This window comes from Symphalangus syndactylus, chromosome 19, assembly GCF_028878055.3.
Source record: "Symphalangus syndactylus isolate Jambi chromosome 19, NHGRI_mSymSyn1-v2.1_pri, whole genome shotgun sequence".
NCBI classification, from domain to species: domain Eukaryota; kingdom Metazoa; phylum Chordata; class Mammalia; order Primates; family Hylobatidae; genus Symphalangus; species Symphalangus syndactylus.
The window spans coordinates 79,670,851-79,691,074 of record NC_072434.2 but is presented as its reverse complement, the minus strand read 5'-3'; the positions used below and the strand labels follow the sequence as shown (position 1 = coordinate 79,691,074).

The window sequence follows — 20,224 nt, the reverse complement described above, 5'->3', positions numbered from 1 at the left end:
TAAATTGTTGGGGGGTAAGGAAAATGGGAAAACGTTACTAAAACAGCACAAACTTTTATTTGTAAGATGAATAAAATGTACAGGATCTGATGTACAGTGTGGCAACTGTAGTATTCTGGCAGCCTCCCAAGTAGCTAGAACTACAGGTGTGTGCCACCACACTCGGCAAATTTTTGTAGGGTTTTTTTTTGCCATGTTGCCCGGGCTGGTTTTGAACTCCTGAGTTCAAGTGATCTGCCCACTTTGGCCCCCAAAGTGTTGGGATTACAGTTGTGAGCCACTGTGTCCAACCTTTATTTATTTATTTTATTTCATTTTATTTTATTTTATTTACTTTTTTTTTGAGATGGAGTTTCATTCTTGTTGCCCAGGCTGGAGTGCAATGGCGCAATCTCATCTCACTGCAACCTCCGCCTCCCAGGTTCAAGCGATTCTCCTGCCTCAGCCTCTCGAGTAGCTGGGACTACAGGCATGCACTACCATGCCCAGCTAATTTTTGTATTTTTAGTAGAGATGGGGTTTCACCATGTTGGTCAGGCTGGTCCTGAACTCCCGACCCCAGGTGATCCACCCACCTTGGCTTCTCAAAGTGCTGAGATTACAGGTGTGAACCACTGCACCCAGCTCAACCTTTATTTTTTAGGAGATGGGATCTTGCTCTGTTGCCTACGCTAGAGTGCAGTGGCACAATCATAGCTCACTGTAACCCTGCCCTGGGTTTCCAGTCAGCTCCCTGCCTCAGCCTCCCAAGTAGCTGGGACTACAGGCACATGCCACCACTCCTGGCTAATTCTTTTCTTACTTTTTTAGTTTGTCTGTGGAGACTGGGTCTCACTATATTACCCATCCTGGTCTTGAACTTTGGCGTGAAGCAGTCCTCCCATCTTGACCTCCCAAAGTGTTAGGATTACAGGCATGAATCACCATGCCTGGCCCCAAATATTTTATCATTGTATTGCCATAAATCGTTTTTGGCCGTGCCTATAATCGTGGTGGCTCATGCCTATAATCCCAGCACTTTGGGAGACCGAGGTGGGTGGATCAGTTGAGGTCAGGAGTTCAAGACCAGCCTGTCCAACATGGTGAAACCCCGTCTCTACTAAAAATACAAAAATTAGCCGGGTGGTAGTGGCATGTGCCTGTAATCCCAGCTACTCGGGAGGTTGAGGCAGGAGAATCGCTTGAGCCTAGGAGGTAGAGGTTGTGGTGAGCCAAGGTTGTGCCATTGCACTCCAGTCTGGATGACAGAGACCCTGTCTCAGAAACAAAACAAAACAAAACAAAACAAAAAAAGTTTTCAGTGTTGCATTTGGGCAGGGGACTCTGGTATTTGGGAACACGTTGGTGTTTATAAAATAGCTCTTACGGTAGGATCCTTCTGTAGATGATTACGTATTTTCACATCCTGTCTTTTATGTTATTTCTGACTTGCTACTCTGTGTGCAATCACTTTTATTGTAAATGTCAACATTCTCATATTTTCAGTATCTTTCTGTCTTATGTAATCATCTGGATTCTTAATTAATCTCAGTCATATTTTGGGTTTTTTTTCTTCTCTTATAATTAAAAAAAATATATAGTACTTCAGTTCCAAGAAAAGATGTCCATGAAATTACTAGTGACACTGCACCAAAGCCTGATGCTGTTTTAAAGCAAGGTAAGGATAATCTTGGAATAAATTACAAGTACTGTAAAAACCGCTGAAGTGTTTTTGAAGATTAAATTTTTCTTTGCTCTTTAAAATTTTTTTTAAATTATGTTCTTATGGTTATATTTGGTTCCTTGTGACCTTTATTTTTATAAACCCATGTGTCTTCTGTGTTATAAGTTTCCCTTTTTTTTTTTTCAGAGACAGAGTCTTGCTCTGTTGCCCAGGCTGGAGTGGCGCAATCTCGGCTCACCGCAACCTCTGCCTCCTGGGTTCAAGCAATTCTCTTGCCTCAGCCTCCTGAGTAACTGGGACTACAGGCACATGCTGCCATGCCCGGCTAATTTTTTGTTATTTTAATAGAGATGGGGTTTCACCGTGTTGCCCAGGCCAGTCTCGAACTCCTGAGCTCAGGCAGTCCACCTGCCTCGGCCTCCCAAAGTGCTAGGATTACGGGCGTGAGCCACTGTGCCCAACCATAAGTTTCCTTTTGTGTGTGTGTTTTTTTTTTTAGCTTATAGTCAGGCATAATAATCTAGAATAATGGGAGAGAACTGTGTAGTCAGCTATTACTATAATCTAGCTTTTGCCTGGTAAATAAAATATTAGTTTCTGGGAATGGTAGAAGAAAGGAATCAAAGTAACTTTGTGTTATTGTTTTTTTGTTTTGTTTTTGAGATGGAGTCCTGCTCTGTCGCCCAGGTTGCAGTGCAGTGGTACAATCTCGGCACAATCTCCACCTCCTGGGTTCAAGCGATTGTCCTGCCTCAGTCTCCCAAGTAGCTGGGACTATAGGCGCCCACCACTATGCCTGGCTAATTTTTGTGTTTTTAGTAGAGACAGAGTTTCACCATTGACCAGGCTGGTATCAAACTCCTGAGCTCAGGCAGTCCGCCTGCCTTGGCCTCCCAAGTGCTGGGATTACAGGCATAAGCCATCACGCCTGGCTGAGGAATCAAAGTAATTTTGGTTTGGTATTTCTCACTAATGAATGTACATCCTTAACCACAAGGCTCCAGTAGTTTTATTTGAGGAATATCTGGTAATTGCATTTGTCACTTGGTTTTTGGCACTGTAAATAGTTGCCTTCTCCTTGCCCTTATTCCTTGAATTCAGTAATATGCTATGTAGATTGGTTAAAATCATCAAGATTTTTTGGTATATAATTTATTCCCATATATTGTAAAATGAGAATAATTGTGTCTAGCTAATTTTAGTTGAAGGTAGTTGTTACCATAGTTTTAATTGAAGTTTAACTGAAAATGTAAAAATCATGTGTGGTCAATTTTCAGGTATTGTATATTTATTTTAATGGGTCTGTGCCTGGTATTAATACTGTTTGATAATTGTTTGTTGCATATTACATGATTTCCTGTATTAAAGATTTTTACTAGCGAAGCTTAATCTTTGTTTAAAAGAACAAAACTGCTCTTATTTTATTTATTTTAACTTAAGTAATCTTCCAATGGTGGCAGTTTTGCCATCTATAAAATGACCACCTAATGCATAGGATGGATAGGATTAAATATATTGCTACATTTAAAAGCACTTAACGCAGTTTCTGGTACATAGCAAACAATAAATGTCAGTGGTATTAGTACAGTAGTTTTTATTTCTTTATCGTGTTTAATGCTTTTTGAGAAAACAATTGTCTTAATTTCTTCAGTTCACGTAGCTTGTGGTCTATTTCCAGCCTTTGAACAGGCACTTGAATTTCACAAAAGTAGAACTATTCCTGCTAACTGGAAGACTGAATTGAAAGAAGATAGCTCTAGCAGTGAAGCAGAGGAAGAAGAGGAGGAGGAAGATGATGAAAAAGAAAAGGAGGATAATAGCAGTGAAGAAGAGGTAAGTGAAAACAGTTGATACCTTTTAAAATTATAAATAACAGTTGGGTTTCCCTTGTGGGTTAGGATTTGGCATTAAGTGATTAATCACATAAGTATTTTTAGTATGAGAAATATTTCATAATCTTGTATTTGTGATACTCATAATCACATAGTTTACTTGGTTACTTTAGATGTATGATCTTGTGAAATTAAAAATATTAAGTCTGATTATCCTAATAACCTCAAAAACATGTCTTACTCTTCCTATGCTTTTGGTTTATGAGATGATTAAGAAAGTATCCACCAGGCTCGGCACAGTGGCTCATGCCTGTAATCCCAGCACTTTGGGAGGCCGAGGCAGGCGGATCACGAGGTCAGCAGATTGAGACCATCCTGGCTAACACGGTGAAACCCTGTCTCTACTAAAAATATAAAAAATTAGCCAGGCGTGGTGATGGCGCCTGTAGTCCCAGCTACTCAGGAGGCTGATGTAGGAGAATGGCATGAAACCGGGAGGCGGAGCTTGCAGTGAGTTGAGATTGCGCCACTGCACTACAGCCTGGGCGACAGAGCGAGACTCTGTCTCAAAGAAAAAAAAAAAGAAAGTTTCCACCTAGGCCAGGCACGGTGGCTCACGACCATAATCGCAGCACTTTGGGAGGCCAAGGCAGGCGGCTCGCTTGAACTCAGGAGTTCAAGACCAGACTGGGCAACATGGTGAAACCCCATCTCAACAAAAATAAAAATAAAAATAATTAGCAGGGCACGTCAGTGCAGTCCTGTTGCACCAGCTACTGAGGAGGCTGTGTTGGGAGGACAGCCTGAGCCCTGGAGGTGGAGGTTGCAATGAGCCATGAATTTGCCACTGCCCTACATCCTGGGTGACAGAGTGAGACCCTGTCTTATTTTTTTTTTTAAAAAAAAAAAAAAGAACCTACCTAACACTTTTTTTTACTTTTTTTTTTTTTGAGACGGAGTCTCACTGTCGCCCAGGCTGGAGTGCAGTGGCGCGATCTCGTCTCACGGCAGGCTCTGCCCCCTGGGGTTCACGCCATTCTCCTGCCTCAGCCTCCCACGTAGCTGGGATTACAAGCGCCCACCACCTCGCCCGGCTAATTTTTTGTATTTTTAGTAGAGACGGGGTTTCACCGTGTTAGCCAGGATGGTCTCGATCTCCTGACCTTGTGATCCACCCACCTCGGCCTCCCAAAGTGCTGGGATTATAGGCATGAGCCACCGCGCCCGGCCCTACCTACCTAATACTTTAAAATGCATTTCATTACCATGTTGACAGCTGTCACCTCATGAAATGTTTACAACTCCATATTTTATTGATTTACCCAGAAAAGTATAAAATACATCTTTCATTTAATATTTAAAAGAAAAATCAAGGCCGGGTGCTGTGGCTCATGCTGGGATGAGTAATCCTAGCACTTCGTGAGGCTGAGGCAGGCAGATCATGAGGTCAGGAGTTCGAGGCCAGCTTGGCCAACATGGTGAAACCCCGTCTCTTACTAAAAATACAAAATAATTAGCCAGGTGTGGTGGTGGACACCTGTAATCCCAGCTACTTGGGAGGCTGAGGCAGTAGAATCTCTTGAACCCGGGAGGCGGAGCTTGCGGTGAGCCGAGATTGTGCCATTGCTCTCCAGCCCGGGTGACAGTGTGAGACCCCGTCTCAAAAAAAAAAAAAAAAAACAAAAAAAAACAGAAAAGTAAAGATCAGTATCTCTTTGATTCAGAGAATCTTGAATCATTTTATCTAAGACAAATGGGTAGATAGTTCTAATTAGATCATAAATAAGACATCTGTTTGTATATGGATCAAAGAGCTCAAATTTTGGATTTTATTTTAACTGGAGCTTTAGGTCTGGCAGTGACAAGGTACTCTTTAATGGTTTGCTGAACAGCCTCGTAAAAGTTAATGAGTGGTGCAGATAGTGAAGGCTACTATATTTGACCATGAAATGAAATGTATTTAATGTGTTTAGTAAATTAATTGGTCAGTATGTAATATTTTAGGTAAGTTATGAAATTCTGCCTTTTAACTGTAGTAAAGTATTAATGAAATGAGATTGTTTTGGGGGTTATATTTTAGGGTATAGTGATCTGTAATGACAGTCTGTAATGTAGAAATTTCCCTGCTTCAGTCCTCTCCCTGACTGCTTTCTATTTAAATTGCTAAAATGAGCAATCATACCCTTGCTGCTAAAAACCTCCTGAGTAGCTTTTTGTCACTGTAAAAGTTAAGCTTTCATATAGAATCTCTTTTATAGTGCAATTCCTGCCTCAATTTTTTCTCATCATTTCCCTTTCTATGTCCCCCCCCTTGAACTTTATGCTGTAGCAGTGTCAAATTACATATATTGCTGCTACTCACCTTTGCATATGCTAGTACCTCTGTAGGCACCATCTTTTCCTCCCCTCCTTCCTTAGTCAGCATGGCACATTCCTGTTCAGTTTTCAGAACCCTACTTAGGTGCCATCTCTGTAAAGAGAAACCTGTGAACCATCACCTCTCTCACCTCAGGAAAGCAGCAGTTCATTTGCTAGTCTATACTACTACTGCTCCTGGCAAGGCACGGTGGGTCATGCCTGTAATCCCAGCACTTTGGGAAGCTGATGCGAGCGGATTACCTGAGGTCAGGAGTTTGAGACCAGTCTGGCCAACATGGTGAAACCCTGTCTATACTAAAAATACAAAAATTAGCTGGGTGTGGCTGGGCGTGTTGGCTCACGCCTGTAATCCCAGCACTTTGGGAGGCCGAGGTGGGCAGATCACCTGAGGTCAGGAGATCGAGACCATCCTGGCTAACATGGTGAAACCCTGTCTCTACTAAAAACACCAAAAAATTAGCCGGGCATGGTGGTGGACGGCTGTAGTCCCAGCTACTCAGGAGGCTGAGGCAGGAGAATGGTGTCAACCCAGGAGGTGGAGCTTGCAGTGAGCCAAGATCATGCCACTGCACTCCAGCCTGGGTGACAGAGCCAGAGTCCGTCTAAAAAAAAAAAAATTGGCCAGGTGCGGTGGCTCACGCTTGTAATCCCAGCACTTTGGGAGGCCGAGGTGGGCGGATCACAAGTTCAGGAGATCGAGACCACGGTGAAACCCCGTCTCTACTAAAAATACAAAAAAAAATTAGCCAGGCATGGTGGCGGGCGCCTGTAGTCCCAGCTACTCGGAGAGGCTGAGGCAGGAGAATGGCGTGAACCCGGGAGGCAGAGCTTGCAGTGAGCCGAGATTGCACCACTGCACTCCAGCCTGGGCGACAGAGCAAGACTCTGTCTCAAAAAAAAAAAAAAAAAAAAAAAAACAATTAGCTGGGCGTGGTGGCAGGTGCTTGTTACCCCAGCTCCCAGCTACTCGGGAGGCTGAGGCAGCAGAATTGCTTGAACCCAGGAAGTGGAGGTTGCAGTGAGCCGAGATGACACCACTGCACTCCAGCCTGGGCGACAGAGCAAGACTCTGTCTCAAAAACAAAACAAAATAAAAAACTACTACTGCTCCTTATACATATTTTTGTCATTTATATTTATTGTCTGTTTTTTCTTCCCCATGAATTTGTAAGTTCCTTAAAGTTAGGAATGCTGTCTTACTCGTATTCATACTTAAAGTGTCTGTCATAGTGTGTAAAATATAACAAATGATAAATAGCTACCAAACCTTTTGGTGCTTAGTGTTTTCACAAGTGTTTTTGTAAAAGCAAATCTGTAGTGTAGTGTAAACATTTTCTTGAGTTAAAAGCTTACCTTAAACGTTTTTGGAATAGGAATAAGCTGGGCTGTTTATTAAAGTTAAATATTGTACTATGGGAACATTTAAGATAACATCTAGAAAATAGATGTCCTTAGATTTGTATTTGATCACCTTACCAAAACCTGAATGTATGGAGCGTGTTTAAATTGAGAAATACAGATTCATCATTAGCAAATTAATGGTTGTCATTTATTTTTCTCTGCCCAATTAGAAAACCTAATAGTTTATCAACATGGGCTTTAAAAAAAAAATTACCTTTCTTTGTTGTACTAGCTTTTAAATTAAAAAGACAATCTTGCTAAAGCAGTGGCATTAGGCACATGATTTTCCAAATTTAAAAATGCTGTGTTTTTATTTATTTAGATTACCAGTTGAATATGCTAACTTTTACTGTTACAAATATGTATATTTAAGCCAGAGTAACTGTAAAGCCTAGCTGTATATTTGGAATCATTTTCTCTGCAGTTACTCCTAATCGTGTTCTGTAACAGTAGGCTCCATGGCTTATTTTTTCTTTTATTTGATTCAGCACCTAGCATAGTGCCTACACTTACAGGTGCTCAAGTGTTTGTTGAATAGATGAAAGTCATTGAGTTGGTGAGTTCCTCAATCTTACCTACTACCCTGCTCCTTGCAGGTTGCTTCAGGACCAGCTCCCTGCTGCCACAGCCCTTGGCCACAGCAGCAAGAAGCTAGTCCTTCCCTTGTAATTGATAAATCGGGGAACTATTTTATTACTTGAAGATTTCCCTAAGTCTGAATCTTCAGGTATTGTAGATCAAATTTGTTCCCCACTTCACTGATTACGTAAGCTTGAGGTATATACGGTGGGGCTGCATAAAATGAAGGATACTTGCAGTTACAGCTAATGGGACCCATACTTTTATAGTACCTTGAGGAGCAATAATAGAATTAGTTTTGATGTTTAACCCTGACTCAGTTTCGCACAAGTTGAGAGTAGGTATTCTTGAGCCTGTGATCCTGATTTGAAAAATAGCTCTCTGATATGGTAAAAAAAAAAAAAAAAAACACGAACAATCTTGCTAGTCCCTTTTCTCATATGGGAATTTTTACTGTGAGGATTCTAACTATTGGGATACTTTTTAAGACATATTCCTCTATAAAACATAAAATGTCTAGACTTATCTGGTTTTGAACAGCTTAGTGTTAAAAGAATAACTTTGATTAGATAAAAAGCCTTTGAAGTATTTTAATGAATACTAGTCTTTGCTGTTGGTAAGAAATCTGCTTGTTTTATTAAAATGCTTAATTGAAGAAAATAATATTATTTTGTGATTAAAATTAGGAAGAAATAGAACCATTTCCAGAAGAAAGGGAGAACTTTCTTCAGCAGTTGTACAAATTTATGGAAGATAGAGGTGAGTATTTTTTATTTATCCTTAATGTGGTAAGTTTTGGACAGATAATTAGTATCTTAAAAATAAGAATAGAATTTTGTTTACTGAACTTTATGTCATCAGTAATTATGGCTGTCTTTTTGACTCTGATATCACCAGCACCTAGCATAGCGTCTGTCACGTAACAAGTAGAATGAGGAATTTGATAGCATTTTGACAGATACTGTGGCTATGGACACATAAATGCACTTACTACCCTGTCCTGCCAATCCCTTTACCTATCCATGGGTCCCTAAAGAACAGTAGCAAAATGGGAATTAAGCCAGAAATAGAGAAAGAAGTGTGACAAAGTCTCAAAGTGAGCCTTGGCTCAGCTTATTTAATCTGCCAGAAGCTGCTAAGGCCATGGAAGGATTGAAGGAAGAAGAATCACTTAGGGTAATGAACTAATCCTTCTGTAACCTCAACACTGTTATTCTCTAGCTTATCTTCTTGGTCAGAGTCTACTTTCTTTCCTGGGAAGATGCTTGTAAGCGAGTAAGGAGAGGCTTTCTAGCTGAAAGGGAAGGGCAAAATGAATGATTAGTGTTTGGAAACACCACAATACACTAGGAATTGAACGTTTTCTAAATCCCTGATTGTAATGCTGATGAGTAGAAACTGACTCTGTTTGTCATGTTTTGTTTTCATAAATGATAATGCCTAACACAATATATTTTCTTTTTCAGTATAAAATGTCTTTGATTCTTGTATTATTTCTTTACATGAATGGAGGGTTGGCCTAAGAAGTATGCTGTTTCATAGGCTCTTGTATAAGATAAATGAAAAAGCAAAGAAAATGAATAAAATCTAATACTAGAGAAGAGCGAAAAAATATGATTAAGCCAGTCATATATTTTGTAGAAATGGCTATATGAGGCATTGTACCCCTACCCTGTTATCTCCTCTACCACTTTCTCATGGTTTGATTTAGCATCCTTGCCTTGCATTTTCTTGTGTTAGAATGAAACAAACAAACAAACATGTAGCTTTACTATAGAATCATTATTTAGAGTAGTAGTAAATTGGTAAAATACAAAGAAAATGCCATAAAAGTAACTCTCATTGGGAAGCAGTTGTCTAGTATTTATTTATTTGCTCAGCAGAGGGAAGAAAGTAGAATGAAAATAAAAGGTTTCAAAAATCTGGTTATGTGAAAAAATTTTAAAGTGGCCATGGGCTTGTTTATGTGTAGATACCATGTCTTTAACAAGAGAATTTCTCATATATATATATACACATGTATATATATATGTATATATAAAATACTATAAATACTCTGGTATTATTTGAATCTTTTGAAATTTTAAATTAAAAATGTAGTGTGGATCTAATATAGTTTGTGTTTTCTGTAACAGGTACACCTATTAACAAACGACCTGTACTTGGATATCGAAATTTGAATCTCTTTAAGTTATTCAGACTTGTACACAAACTTGGAGGATTTGATAATGTGAGTATTGTAGTCAAACTGAAACATCTTTTTCATGTAACGTGTTTTCTCAGGTATCTGCCATCTCTGAAATTGTTTTTCTAAACAACAAAACAAAGTTTTTCAGTAAAAACCTAAGAAGAAGATAAAGTGGAAAGTACAGCTAGCCTCCTCAGACAAAATTTAAATTTTAAAGATTTTTTAGGCCAGGCATGGTGGCTCATGCCTGCAACCCCAACACTTTGGGAGGCTGAGACGGGTAGATCACTTTAGGCCAGGAGTTCGAGAACAGCCTGGCCAACATAGCAAAACCCCATCTCTACAAAGCATACAAAAATCAGCCAGACGTGGTGACGCACACTTGTAATCCCAGCTACGTGGCAGGGTGAGGCATGAGAATCACTTGAATCCAGGAGGCAGAGATTACAGTGAGCCAAGATTGCACTGCTGCACTGCACTTCAGCCTGGGTGACAGAATGAGACTCTGTCTCAAAAAAAAAAAAAAAAAAGAAAAAAAAGATTTTTTTCATATCAGCTTTCTGATTACTGTTAAATTGGTCAAACTTTCGTAAACCTCCTCTTTTTATCTGAGTCACAGCAGCGCCATATTGGTGGAAATCCTTCCTGTGTCTCTTTTTTCGTTAGACAGTATGCTCCTTAAGAGCAGGGATCTGTCTTAATACTCTTTATATTCTTAATCCCTTTAAGAACGTAAAGGGATTAAGGCAGGAAATGTTTGTTGAACTGATCTGAAGAAATTATTTTAAGGTTGGTGTGATATACAATACTTATCCAATTGAGAATATTCTATGGAATAAAATACTTTACAAATTTCTGTAGAACTGCTTTCATTTATTAGCCTGTATATTTTATGCGAAATAATAAATCCTTTAAAAATGTTTGTCTCTATTTCTTTGTTAAAAATTTTGATTTAAGAGCCTGAATATTTTTCCATTTTCCATAACTGGGTTTATTTAAAAGTCAAATGGGGCCAGTTATGGTGACTCATGCCTGTAATCTCAGCACTTTGGGAGGCTAAGGCCAGAGGATTGCTGGAGCCCAGGAGTTTGAGACCCGCCTGGGCAACATGGTGAGACTCCATCTCTACAAAAAAAATTAGCCAGGTGTGGTGGTGTGCATCTATAGTCCCAGCTACTTGGGTTGCTGAGGCAGGAAGATCCCTTGAGCCCAGAAGTTCAGGGCTGCAGTGAGCTGTGTTTGTGCCACTGTTGCTGCACTTTAGCCTAGGCAGTAGAATAAGATCCTGTCTCCAAAAAAAAAAAAAAAAAGTCAAATGACCTAATATTTCAACATTTATAATTTTCTGATATTTGTTAGAGTACTAAAACCTTTATTTTTAAACCAAATTTATAATTTATCAAGTTTTTTAAAAATTCGTTCGAGACTCAGACCAATAAATATAAAAATATACTCATATATACTGTGTCTATCAAAATGTTATTACATTAACACCTTTTAATTTGAGAGTTTTTGTTTCACTTTGTCCATTAGATTGAAAGTGGAGCTGTCTGGAAACAAGTCTACCAAGATCTTGGAATCCCTGTCTTAAATTCAGCTGCAGGATACAATGTTAAATGTGCTTATAAAAAGTAAGTTAGTATAATTGATATGATTATCTTCAGTATTTTTACCTAGAAAGCAGAATGAAATTTACCTTATAACTGAGGCTAATTATTTCTTTAAAGAAATCAGGGCCGGGCGCAGTGGCTCACGCCTGTAATCCCAGCACTTTGGGAGGCCGAGGCGGGCGGATCACGAGGTCAGGAGATCAAGACCATCCTGGCTAACATGGTGAAACCTTGTCTCTACTAACAATACAAAAAATTAGCTGGGCATAGTGGCACGTGCCTGTAGTCCCAGCTACTCGGGAGGCTGAGGCAGGAGAGTGGCGTGGACCCAGGAGGTGGAGGTTGCAGTGAGCTGAGACTACGCCACTGCACTCCAGCCTGGGTGACAGAGCGAGACTCTGTCTCAAAAAAAAAAAAAAAAAAAAAAAAAAAAAGAAATCAGAACATTTTACTAGAGTAGTCATTCTATGATAGCATTTTCTAAAGTGTATTCTATGAATAGTAGATCTATGAGAAATTCTGTGAAGAAAGTTTTTGTGGCTAAGTACATTTGTCAAGTACTTCATAGAGGTTAAAAAGCTAATATTCTAAAGTCAAGTAAATCCACATTTGAATCCTAGTTCTGCCAATTATTAGCTGTTTATGCCCTAGGGCCAGTTATTTATTCTCCTAAGCCTCAGTTTCTTCGTTTGTAAAATGGAATGCTTGGCCAGGCATGGCGGCTCATGCCTGTGATTCCAGCACTTTGGGAGGCTGAGGCGGGCAGATCACTTGAGGTCAGGAGTTCAAGACCAGCCTGGCCAGCATGGTGAAACCTTGTCTCCGCTAAAAATACAAAAATTACCTGAGCATAGTGGCTCACGCCTGTAGTCTCAGCTACTCAGGAGGCTGAGGCAGGAGAATTGCTTGAAGCCAGGAGGCGGAGGTTACAGTGAGCTGAGATTGTGTCACTGCACTTCAGCCTGGGCAACAGAGTAAGACTCTGTCTCAAAAAAAAAAAATAGATGCTGCTGCATGCCCCAGGATTACTGTAATGACTAAATGAGATTTACTGAGGAGTCCAGCCTCACACATAAGAAATGTGCAGAAAATAGATGCTATTACTAATAGTTTTAATAGCTGTTATTGTTACGACTCTGAGCACAGTTTTTTAAATGAATTTTTTGACAAAATTTTTTTTTGCATTGAAAAGATTAGAAAGAACTAGAATAAATTAGAATGTTAATATGGCTCAATATCTAAGAGTTTAGACAAAAGAAATAAATACACATTAAAAATAACTCTATAGTTATATTTTGAAATGTTTTCACCAAATGCAATTTCTCTTCATGTTTCCAGATACTTATATGGTTTTGAGGAGTACTGTAGATCAGCCAACATTGAATTTCAGATGGCATTGCCAGAGAAAGTTGTTAACAAGCAATGTAAGGAGTGTGAAAATGTAAAAGAAGTAAAAGTTAAGGAGGAAAATAAAACAGAGATCAAAGAAATAAAGATGGAGGAGGAGAGGAATATAATACCAAAAGAAGAAAAGCCTATGGAGGATGAAATTGAAAGAAAAGAAAATATTAAGCCCTCTCTGGTAAATCAGATATTGTTAATTGTCCTTTGCTTTCTTTGGTATATTTTCCATATCCTCTATAAAGTTCCAAAATCAATATATTGTATAACATTATTCTTATTATTTATTTTCTTCATTAAGTGCTACTTTTGTATAATTTTTATCATAATAACTTCAAAATAGCTGTTAGCTATTTTTTTCTAGAGTTTTAAAGTAGCAGGAGTTTCTTAAAAGTAATTTATAACTTTTAATATTAGAATTGGTTGATACCTCCTGTTGCTAAGAGATAAACCATGGATATAGGTTGAAAATTTTTACTTTTGTTGGTTTCTTTCCTCTGATCTTGTTCTAGGGAAGTAAAAAGAATTTATTAGAATCTGTACCTACACATTCTGATCAGGAAAAAGAAGTTAACATTAAAAAACCAGAAGAAAATGAAAATCTGGATGACAAAGATGATGACACAACTAGGGTAGATGAATCCCTCAACATAAAGGTAGAAGCTGAGGAAGAAAAAGCAAAATCTGGGTAAGAAAATTGTTTTTGGTTACGATGCATTTCAGCTTGATGGATTCTTATCATTTGCTCTTTGTATGTGTATATGTATGTATCTAAATTAATTGACAAAATATTAAATAATAGAGCGGCATTTATTAATTAAATAGCATTCACTTCTTTCAGAGACCTTACTGATAGAAATTTGTAGAGAAAGATCATAGTTTGATCCACCCTTCTTGCTCTCATCATGGAAATTGATAAAATTTTTAGCTAGAGCAAAGTACTTTTTAGGTCTGCTGAATTACTTGATAATGGAAACTTGGGGCTATGTCCGTGTTTTATAGATTGTATGTTGGCTATAGATTCTGAGAGTTGTATTTATTTCTTAAGCAAAAGCAAGAGTGGAAAAAAAAAGTTTTAAAAGGCCAAAAATTGTATGTTCTATTTTATGTGATAGTAGCATTTGTTTGTTTTAGTCACTTGGAATGATGAATTACTTGACAATGTAATTTATGCACTGCTAGTGGACCCCTGGATTTTATAGATAATCTTTGGCATTGAATCTTTTTTCTGAGGCTTAAAAAACATAAACATCTCTGTTAGTGTCTCATTTAAATAAGTACAATGAATTTTTTTTAAAAATCATTTAGCAGGCCAGGTGCGGTGGTTCATGCCTGTAATCCCAGCACTTTGGGAGGCCAAGGCGGGCAGATCACTTCATGTCAGGATTTCAAGACCAGCCTGGCCAACATAGTGAAACCCTGTCTCTTCTAAAAATACAAAGAAGTCAGGCGTGGTGGCATGTGCCCGTAATCCCAGCTACTCAGGAGGGTGAGGCAGGAGAATCTCTTGAACCCAGGAGGCAGAGGTTGCAGTGAGCTGAGATCGTACCACTGTACTCCAGCCTGGGGGACGGAGCGAGACTGTGTCTCAAAAAAAAAAAAAAAAAAAAATCTTTTAGCGTACTGACAGTTGGCCACAGTATGCAGACGAACAGGGAAGGGGAAAATAAAAAATGGGGCTTATATGAATATAGTAAAAAGTGTTTATTATACTTTGTTGTATTTTTGTTTATAAAAATACATATTTGAAGTATGCCTTCTTGCTGTTGGAGACTATTTCAAGTATTAAGAAATAGTAAAGATTTCAGCTCTTTGCCTAAAATCTTTTGATTGATCAGAGTTCTGAAATTTTGGTGGCACCATACAGACAAACATGGAAGAAAAAAATCCTGGGTTTAGAAGAATGTAGTAAAAGTGCTTGTTGATTATACTTTGTTATATTTCTATGTGTAGAAGTGTATGTTTAAAGTACTGCTAAAGGAGATCATTTTGATAAGAATCTTAATAAAAATGCAGCTTTTTACCAAAAAATCTGATTTTTAAATCTGCAGATGTTTCTGGAACATCTGCTGTTCGCAAGGCACTGTGATAAATCTGTATTTTTTTCTTTGCTAATTTTTTAAGTTGGTGCTTTGCTTATTTTATAGAATAAACTGTATTTTGTAGGTTTTTAATAACCCCTTTAACTTTATAATTATATGGATTTTTATGTACTACAGATATTTATTAGTATATGTGTACCTCAAACTAAAATTTTCCTGATGTGACTGCCCTAGTTCGGTAGATATTTTTTAGAAGCATTGCAGTTGGGACTGTTTATACAGTACTCCCTGCTTTTCCACAGTTTCAGTTACCTGTGGTCAACTGTGGTCTGAAAACAGGTGAGTACAGTGCAATAAAATATTTTGAGAGAGTGAGACAAGACCATATTCACATAACTGTTATTACAGCATAGTATAATTGCATTATGTTATTAGTCATTGCTTATCTCATGCTGTGCCTTATTAATAAATTAAACTTTATCAGACATATGTATGTATAGGAAAAAACACAGTATATATAAGGTTTGGTACTATCCACGGTTTCAGGCATCCACTGGGGATCTTGGAATGTATCCCTTGCAGATAAGGGGCTTACTGTGATTGATTTTTGAGTTTTATTAGATAATTGCAGTGGAAACTTTTACAGTGATAAAGAATTAATATATAGGGATTTTTCTGGCATATAAACTTTCTCTAAGTAATAGGCTACTACCAAGAATGTTCAGTGTCCTTCTTCCATTGTCCAGATGTGGGAGATTGAAGAAGTTGATATATGTAAAATGTCTAGTTCAGTGCCTTGACCATAGCAGGTACTTAATACACTATCTTTTTAAAAAATTTTGTTTCATTGTAAAGAGTGTAACATCAAGTAGGGAAGATTTGATACTTCTTTGTGAATTCAGATGAAAATCCTTGCTGATACATTTCGTTTCCCAAGATATTCTTCTCTAAAATATGACTAGCTTAAATGCATATGTGTGTGTATGTATGTATGTATGTGAGTGTATGTATGTATGTGAGTGTATGTATGTATATGAGTGCATGTATGTAGTGTATGCATCAACTTAATTTTTTTAACCTGTATGTCGGTTGCATTTTATACTTTCAGAGGCTCTCTTTCTTGGCATTCTGTGTTCCATCTGGTTTAGTACATTAGTCTTGAATTTGCCACTGAAGTCTTAGAGAGCAGAATAGTTTTCTTTGGTTGATTGCCAGTAATTATGTTGTTTTTTTCTTTATACTTCAGTGTATTATTGAAGTGAATTTCATTTGGTTTGTGTCTGAGGGTGATATTAAATGTATATTTTTAATTTTTGATTGCTTGATTTAATTAATAAAAGAGTGTTGGGTTTTTGTTGTAGATTGAATGAAAATTTGGCTGGGCTACTACCTAAAGTATGATTGTGCTTGCTGTTGGCATTTAGAATTGTTTGTATTCATCAACTCAGTGTATTCTATGATGTAAGATACAGCTTGGAGTTTGTCGTCATTTCAAAAAATTAGAATTTTGATTCTATATCTCATTTTTATATGATGATTCTGAGGTGCATGATAAATCTCTTTTATTGTGGCCACAATAAAATATGCTTCTTTTCCCCAGTATGCAAAGATAGTCTTACGACTTAGGCAAGTATTCTTTCAAAAAAATTGTTTTAATTTACTATATAAAATAAAATTCCTCATAATAATTTATCATTGATAATGCCATTTCTGTTAATTATTTAGATATTTTAGCCTTAATAAAATTACTTTTTCATAATAGAAATACTAAGGTATTTTCAATAACGTTGTTAATATTTTAATCTCAGGCTGGGTGCGGTGGCTCATGCCTGTAATCCCTGCACTTTGGGAGGCCCAGGCAGGCGGATCACCTGAGGTCAGGAGTTCGAGACCAGCCTGGCCAACATGGCGAAACCCCATCTCTACTAAAAATACAGAAAATCAGCTGAGTGTGGTGGCGTGTAGTCCCAGCTACTTGGGAAGCTGAAGCAGGAGAATTGGTTGAACCTGGGAGGTGGAGGTTGCAGTGAGCTGAGATCATGCCACTGTACTCCAGCCTGGGCAACAGAGCGAGACTCTGTCTCAAAAAAAAAAAACTGTGTGTGTGTGTGTGTGTATATATATATATATATATATACACACACACACACACGTATATATGTACATATATACGTATATATACATATATATGTATATCTCAGATTATAGCTGGTTTCATGAAGGTTTTAGTTTTTTAAATACTTATATATTTGACTGTAACTGAGTCTTTAAAATAGGAATAAATCTTGAGAATTTTTGAGGAATTTGTGTTATAGTTCAGACAAAATTGATACATTTGATACTTTCACGAACATGGACTTACTTCCACAGGTCCATTAAACATCCCCCCAACACTCCTGTCCCACTATACAAAAGGAAAAGGACAATAAAAAAGCATTATAGTGCTGCTTATATCACTATTTATATATTATTTTTGTTGCCTATGTAATTACATAATTAGGAATAATAAAGTATATTATCCCTAAAAGGTTGCATATAGGAATATAAAACTGAAATTTTCAGTGGAGGAAGTTTTTTTTTAATATATTCATCAGGTGGGTGCAGTGGCTCACACCTATAATCCCAGCACTTTGGAAGGCCGAGGTGTGAAGATTGCTTGAGCCCAGGAGTTCAAGACCAGCCTAAACAACACAGTGAGACCCCTGTCTCTACAAAAATAAAAAATAAAAAATTATCTGGGTGTGGTGGTATGTGCCTGTAGTCCCAGCTACCTGGGATGCTGAGGTGGGAGGATCATTTGAGCACAGGAAGTCAAGACCACAGTGAGCCGTGATCAGGCCAGTGCACTCCAACCTGGATGACACAGTGAGACCATGTCTCCAAGGAGGGGAGGGGTGGAATATATATATATATATATATATATATATATATATATTCATTTATATATATATATTCATTAATATATAATATAGCATATATTTTAATATATCATATGTATTTTATTAATTTTTAAAGCTTAAATACTAAACTATCTGGTTGTTCTGCCTTATGATGTTTAGTCATTTGTCAGCCCTAAAGTGATGGAGTCTTTAAGTACAGACATACAGGACAGCAAATAAAACCAGACTAAATGTAGCCTTGGATTTCATGTTGAAATTTTTTAAAAAGTAAATCTAGTGTTTGGAAAGATTTATAATTGAAGATTTTCTCTAACTTGTTGAGTACAGATTGGTGGTCAATATAAAAAGGATATGAATGCTCAGTTTTAGAAAGTACATGGTACTAAGAAGATAAAAATGGATGTAAGGCCAGGTGTGGTGGCTCACGGCTGTAATCCCAGCACTTTGGGAAGCCGAGGTGGGCGGATCACCTCAGGTCAGGAGTTTGAGACCAGCCTGACCAACATGGTGAAACCCTGTCATTACTAAAAATACAAAAGAATTAGCTGGGTGTGGTAGTGGTTGCCTGTAATCCCAGCTACTTGGGAGGCTGAGGCAGGAGAATCGCTTGAACCTGGGAGGCGGAGGTTGCAGTGAGCCGAGATTGCACCACTGCACTCCAGCCTGGGTGACAGGAGTGAGACTCTATCAAAAAAAAAAAAAAAAAAAAAAAAAAGATGTAATACTCTTTCTAGAATAGTTTGACTTTTAGTTTCATATACTTGTAATTGGCCTCTCATCTGTCTATTTCTTTGGAACATCAAAGTTGAGAAGATTTGTAGAAGATGTTAATAAATCTGTGGTAATGAGAGTAGAAATTGTATTGAAGTTTAAAAGAAAGAACAAACCTGATAAGATATTGGTAGTACATTATTAGAATATTTCTGTTTAAATTAAAATAGTATTTCAGTTATTATAACATTTGAAAATTCGGTTGGAGAATGTTCTAAAGTTATTAAGACTGCCATCTGCTAGTAAAAATTATTGTTTCAAACTTCCTGAGGCCTCCAGCTTGGGTGGACAGAGCAAGACTCTGTCTCTAAAAAAATAAAACAAACATCTTGAGGCTGGAAATATTTGAATGAAAAATAATTTTTAGTTGTAAAATGGCAATGAAGTATAATGAATTTTTTTGTCAATTGAGATGTAAAACACTTTTATTAATAAAACATAAAAAAAATTGTTAGCGTTGACCATACTTGCTTCTTGCTATTCGGCACAAATTCTGTTCTTCTGACTTTTGGAAATTTTCTTTTACTGCACTTACTTTTGAATCTTCATTTTCTCTAAATGTGTCTTTCTGTAACCTTGGTTGTCTTACAGTTTTAGTTTTTAATAGTAAAATGAAACTCTGAGAATTTCATACACGTGGAACCTGCTTTTCCTGGAACAATCACAGCCACAACTTTTATCAATATATGTGGTTTGGAACTGAAAAACTTATGAAGTGTCTTTTATTAACTCTGCAATTTTTTAAACCTTTCAAGAGATGAAACGAATAAAGAAGAAGATGAAGATGATGAAGAAGCAGAAGAGGAGGAGGAGGAGGAGGAGGAAGAAGAAGAAGAGGATGAAGATGATGATGACAACAATGAGGAAGAGGAGTTTGAATGCTATCCACCAGGCATGAAAGTCCAAGTGCGGTATGGACGAGGGAAAAATCAAAAAATGTATGAAGCTAGTATTAAAGATTCTGATGTCGAAGGTGGAGAGGTCCTTTACTTGGTGCATTACTGCGGATGGAATGTGAGGTAACTTGAGTTTTAGCTAGTGATTATTACCTAAAAACAATTATAAAATACTTTTCTATTTAAAAACTTAAGTAATGGATTACAGATTTATTAGTATTCTAATTGAGGTCATAGTACCTTATAAAAATACATAGTTTTTAGCATGTAAATACCTCACTTAGTGACTTAAAATTAATGTTTTCACTACTTAGAAGATATCCCTAATGTCTAGAAAACTGAGGTCTACACACTAGATTTTTATATACTACATGTAGATCAGTAGACAAAACATTGTTGAAATGATCAGAACTTCTGGACATCTACAAACCAATTATCAGACTGCTTGCTGTCTTGCATTTTAAACTACATTGCCACAGTAACCTCTTTTTTGTATTCTTAAGTCATTTCTTTCCTTCTGTAGTCAGAGATTTAAAATCCTAGGAAACATTAGCTATTTTAA

General features: G+C 37.5%; 1 protein-coding gene across 10 annotated transcripts in view; it reads left to right on the top strand.

Annotated features, from left to right (window-relative positions):
- ARID4B (AT-rich interaction domain 4B) overlaps positions 1-20,224 on the top strand; it is a 172,500-nt gene that overhangs the window by 99,541 nt on the left and 52,735 nt on the right. For 7 of the 10 annotated variants that reach the window (XM_055233939.2, XM_055233938.2, XM_055233936.2 and 4 more), the window contains exons 10-17: positions 1,581-1,657; positions 3,342-3,496; positions 8,541-8,613; positions 9,990-10,084; positions 11,576-11,673; positions 12,991-13,234; positions 13,566-13,741; positions 19,522-19,785. In XM_055233939.2, coding sequence (XP_055089914.1) covers positions 1,581-1,657; positions 3,342-3,496; positions 8,541-8,613; positions 9,990-10,084; positions 11,576-11,673; positions 12,991-13,234; positions 13,566-13,741; positions 19,522-19,785 — 1,182 coding nt within the window. The remainder of the gene's footprint in view (positions 1-1,580; positions 1,658-3,341; positions 3,497-8,540; positions 8,614-9,989; positions 10,085-11,575; positions 11,674-12,990; positions 13,235-13,565; positions 13,742-19,521; positions 19,786-20,224) is intronic. The other 3 variants (XM_055233940.2, XM_063613434.1, XM_063613436.1) reach the window with 1 other exon arrangement.